At 44.9% G+C, this 5001-nt stretch overlaps 1 protein-coding gene across 2 annotated transcripts in view; it reads right to left on the bottom strand.

Moving 5' to 3' along the window:
* Positions 1 to 711: 711 nt before the first annotated feature.
* Positions 712 to 5001, bottom strand: part of LOC135111403 (uncharacterized) — a 63348-nt gene continuing 59058 nt past the window's right edge. For both annotated transcript variants that reach the window (XM_064024656.1, XM_064024657.1), the window contains one exon: positions 712 to 2853. In XM_064024656.1, the coding sequence (XP_063880726.1) occupies positions 2648 to 2853 (206 nt within the window). In that variant the 3' untranslated portion in view covers positions 712 to 2647. The remainder of the gene's footprint in view (positions 2854 to 5001) is intronic.

Raw genomic sequence — 5001 nt, forward strand, 5'->3', positions numbered from 1 at the left:
AGTCGCGGTTACAAGTCTGCACCCATTTTAATTGTTATTTTCCTTTTTACCCTTTTCTTCTTCCTTTGATTTAATAATCCACCAAATGTCAAGTTTTTGTATCAATAGATCATAGGATACTGGGAAAACGCTAAATACAACGTGAGTGAGTGTCGGTTACTCGCTCTCTGACCACGACTGTACATTTTGTTTTTTGATGCATACATATCCATAAAATCCGTAGAAAAATAATATTAATAAAAGAAAAGTTATAAACCCACGTATATATATATATATATATATATATATATATATATATATATATATATATATATATATATATATATATATATATATATATATATATATATATATATATATATATATATGGTATACATTTCCCTTTCCTATACTGCAGGCAATCTCTTCACGAGTCCACAATAACAAGACTCCACTTCGCTCATTGCGATGCGCGGGGGTTCGTCGACCACAGACTTGAGGCGCTGGCGGCGCGGCGATGTTGGCCGCAGCCTTGCCTATACTCTCTCTGACCTTCACTAGAGCTACGTATACTTAACCTACACAACTGACCGTATGTACACTGTCCAGAAGTATATAATTATAAGGCTTGGTTACTCCCTAGTTTAGCTTTTGCATCGTGTGTATGGTCTTTCATTGTGTCCGAGTCGTGTCCAATTAAAAGACGTTCAGAGGAGCAGCAAAATTTTGAACTCATCACAAAGTTTTATTGACTTTAGTATTTTTTTCAAATATCGTATCCATTATGTAATTAATTTGTATAACAGGGCTCATATATTTCCTATTCCTTATTCTATATATTTATATATAAAAAAACTAATAATATATACAATGAAATTCAAATCCTGGCATTGTCTTTCTATAGGAGAGGGTGGTGAGGGTGGTGGTGGGCTCAGCTATGCACCGTGACGAGCGTGACGCCACCACGCCCTCGGCACGCCCTCTGGCTGCTGGCGAGGACGTACACACACACGCACGCACACACACACACACACACACACACACACACACACACACACACACACACACGGTGCAGCATATTCTTGACAAAAAACAACTTTCATTAAGCTTTATCCTGTGAAGAACAATTCAGTAACACCACAGTCAGTGGGGCGCGGTGGTGCAGCATCTCACTTGCCAAAAATGTCTATTAGTCAGCGGGTGGGCGGGAGATTTAATTTCCACATGTGTAACTAAACGTCTCCATTAAATTTACTAGACTGTAATAACCGAATTCAGATCGGTTATCCCTCGCCCTCTGCCATACGTTCCATCGTTACATTTTTCTTTAGAATAATAAGGATAATAATATGAATAGTAATAAGAAGTCTAAAACAATGAGAAGCACCGTAAGGATAACTAAGACCTGCAGCTGCCATGACACCAATGTTTGGGTGAGTCATGTGAGTCACAGCGCAGGGCGTGACATGCGGGGCGTGACACGACCCGCCAGGTGTCCACAGCGTGGCAAGTGTGGCGGCCAGGCGCAGGGGAGGGGAGAACATTTTGGGGGGATAATTTTATTGATTTAATATTATTTATGCTTACAAAGGACTGTGCACGGATTTGAAATATAATACGTGCACCACATTATGGTTTATTGTGTAGAACATTCGGCAATTTCCTTAAAAAAATCAAACACCAATGAACGCCTCGCTTCTTAGTCTTTTTTGTTTTCTGTTACATAAGTCATTGTCAAACGTCCCCAACCCCTTCTGGTCCCGGATTGCTTCTTTCAACAGCCCAGATTCCACCAATATTCGCACATCGTGTGTCCGCCTCACCACCCTCGCCCTTCCCTCCCTCCCTCATCAGGCACTTCTGTTCCACTCGTGATCTCAGCAGGCGCTCCGGAGCTTCGTTACGTTTCATGCGGGAGACATTCGTTCCACGTGTGCATTTCACCTTTCCAGTCCCTTCCTTTGACCCCCTGATACTTATTTCCTAACACCTCATGGTTCCTCCTCCGCTACTGTCATCATGCGCTGACTTCATGCTAGGATGTCCCCACTGTCGCCGCCCCGCCGTGTTTGTATACGTCAGGTTGTGAACAGGCTCACCGGTAAGTGGCGGGCTTACCTTGCCGACTACTCGTATTTACATAACATTAATACGCGGACTGATGGACTAAACACTTCTCTTGAACTACTAACATGAGACAGACACTACGCCTGACTGGATGCTGGCGAAGGGGCGCGGGGAGCTTCCTATAGCCTGCCTCTGGTGCCTGCATGTCCCCAGGGCCGCCCGCACACACACGCTGCATCCATCGCAGGTGAGTTGCGCGGCGGCAGGAGCGCGCATGGTACAATGTATACTTTCTATCAGTACATCAAGTTCTTCGAAATCTTCCCCCGGAATGGACATAAAGGATTTTGTATGTAATATAAACATTCGCATTAAAATATGAACAAAAAAAACCAAGGGAGGTGGAAGATTACAAGAAGTTGTATATGTAAACCGTACAATTAAAACAATAAAACTCTCTCTCTCTCTCTCTCTCTCTCTCTCTCTCTCTCTCTCTCTCTCTCTCTCTCTCTCTCTCTCTCTCTCTTCACAGGCTGGTGTAGGTGGCGAGGAGGTGCGAGGAGGCCGAGGACGGGGAGGAGGTGTCCACGTAGCCCCAGTATCAGGCGGCGAAGCTCAGCACGGGGTCGTCTCCCACCTTGTTGTTCACGTACAGGGGACTCTTGACGGCCCGCACGATGACCAGGCCAAGGCGAGCCACCAGACAGAACACCGCCACGCCCAGCAGCACGACGATGAAATAGCCGGTCTCCATGGTGGCTGAGGCGTACTGCTTCACGTAGATCCCCGCCATGGCCAGCACCACCACTGAGAGAAGAGAGTATTGAAGGTTAAGAGCCGTATTTATGCAGAGACGCTTTGCTCTCTCACCACGTTTATTTTCAAAGGCCACAGAAATGATTAGCCGGGTTCTCAAGAGTGTTTCCCCTGTTAATAATGTAGAAATCTTGTTATTCTGCCACTAGAACTGTAAAAACACCCTTAAAAACCTGTCACTTCAGTTAGAGGCTTTTGAAAGTAGTAGAGGTGCTGCGCAGAAGTGTTTCAGAATATGGCCTTGTTATGCGACCGCGATCAGGAACGAACACATTAGTGAGAAGGAGAATGGTGGAGATGGAACTTCACGGCGGGAGAAAGAGAGGAAGACCTAAGGGAAGGTTTATAGGTGCAGTGAAGAAGACAGAAGTTAATGAGCCCAGAATAATATTGGCACACCCTTAACTAACATACAAAACTTCTTTCTTTTTTTTTTTTTTTTTTTACCGTACATGCCAAATACTACTCATGAATTCAACCACACATTACTAGCTGATTCTAACGAAGCAATTAATGACCTTGGGTGATAGTAACTACATAATACTAACTAATAATACCTTTGCTTTTTAACTCGCATGGAAGAGAGAGAGAGACTTATCTAATCCACACATCGTTGACTGATTCTAGTGAGGCAACAATTAATCACAGATGACATTACGTAACTTTCAATATTCGCCTTCACCATCACGCAACAGACTGGCTTATCTGACCCGCAAACTCTGGAAACTAACACCCTCGGTACTGCGTTGCGTAAGTTAACACCATAAAGTGACTCTCGGAAAGACACACGCATACTCTTATCATTACATAACCCGCCTCTTACCCAACGAACGCCACTACAGCCTCCGCGCCTGATAATAAAATGTACTCGTATTTGTAATGTTGTACACGTGTTTTTTGTAAGTTTCCTTCAAAGTCCCACCGTTAAATGAAATAAAAAAGGCACCCGTGTACTTCTTATCATTGCATAACCCGCCTATTACTCAACGAAGGAATGGCACTCCAGCCGCCGAGTCTGATAATAAATTTTGTACTCGTATTCGCAAGTTCCCCTTCAAAACCTCCGCGCCAAATGAGGTCACGCTTCACGTCAGTCAGAAAAGAACGTCTCAAATCGCAGCAATACACCGGCCACTGAATTGCACTCTCGGTAATGTTGAGGCGGATGAAAAAAAAAAAGGACTGCAATCTAAGCTCGTTTTAAAATCCAGCGTCCCTGATTGGTCAGGCTAACTAGGGCGAGTTTAATGCAAAACGCTGGGAGAGGAAAGCCAGCGTGTGTTTGTCCACGTAGCCAGAACATGAACGGTTACGGCGGTTCTGGGAGAGGGAGATGAGTGAGGGAGGGATGGAGTGAGGCGGGGAGAGTGAGGAAAGGGGAGTACAGTACATAGGAGATTCTGGCAGTTCTGAGAGAGGAAGGGGAGGTGGGAGAGGAATGGAGGAAAGAGGAGTACGTAGGAGGCTGGTTCCGGGAGAAAGAGGAGGGAGGGATAGAGAAAAGTTAGGTTTATCGCTGCTGCCAACACTATCACCTCATCACATCCCCCAACCCATGCCACGCTCTGTAACACCCCGTCATCTCTCCTGCAGTGTCTCTAAGGTGGAACTTCGCTCTTTATCATGGGTGGGAGCGAAGATGAGGCGGTAGCATTAGAACGAATGGGACGGAAAGAAGAAGAAGAAGAAGAAAAAAAAAAAAGAGAAGCGATGCACTTGTAACAAAGGAAGCAACTGATGAACCTCTCAGTTTGAATTATTGATACGCGTCTCTGGGGTGAAAACTTACTCCAATTCAGATAATGGAGGGGAATGAAGCTGGAAACGACGGGATTAAAGCGAGTGGGAGAGTGGGAGAGAGGGAGGGAGAGCGAATAATTTGCATGCAGGAAGAGATGGTACCGTGTTGGACCGAGTAGGCAGTTTGAATCGCTACCATACTTCTCCGCCATGGAAATCTGCTCGACTTCACATCATGGAAGGGAAAGAAACTGGAAACGGGAACATTGCGACGAGTGGAATGAAGAATGAGTAAATTCATCTGAGCGTGAAAATGGAAGAATAAGGACCAGTCATTCTGATTATTGTTACTGTCTCTGGTGTCCGCTTGTCTCCATGGTCATACACACACACACACAC

Source organism: Scylla paramamosain, chromosome 22 (genome assembly GCF_035594125.1).
Source record: "Scylla paramamosain isolate STU-SP2022 chromosome 22, ASM3559412v1, whole genome shotgun sequence".
In the NCBI taxonomy this organism is placed as follows: Eukaryota; Metazoa; Arthropoda; class Malacostraca; order Decapoda; family Portunidae; genus Scylla; species Scylla paramamosain.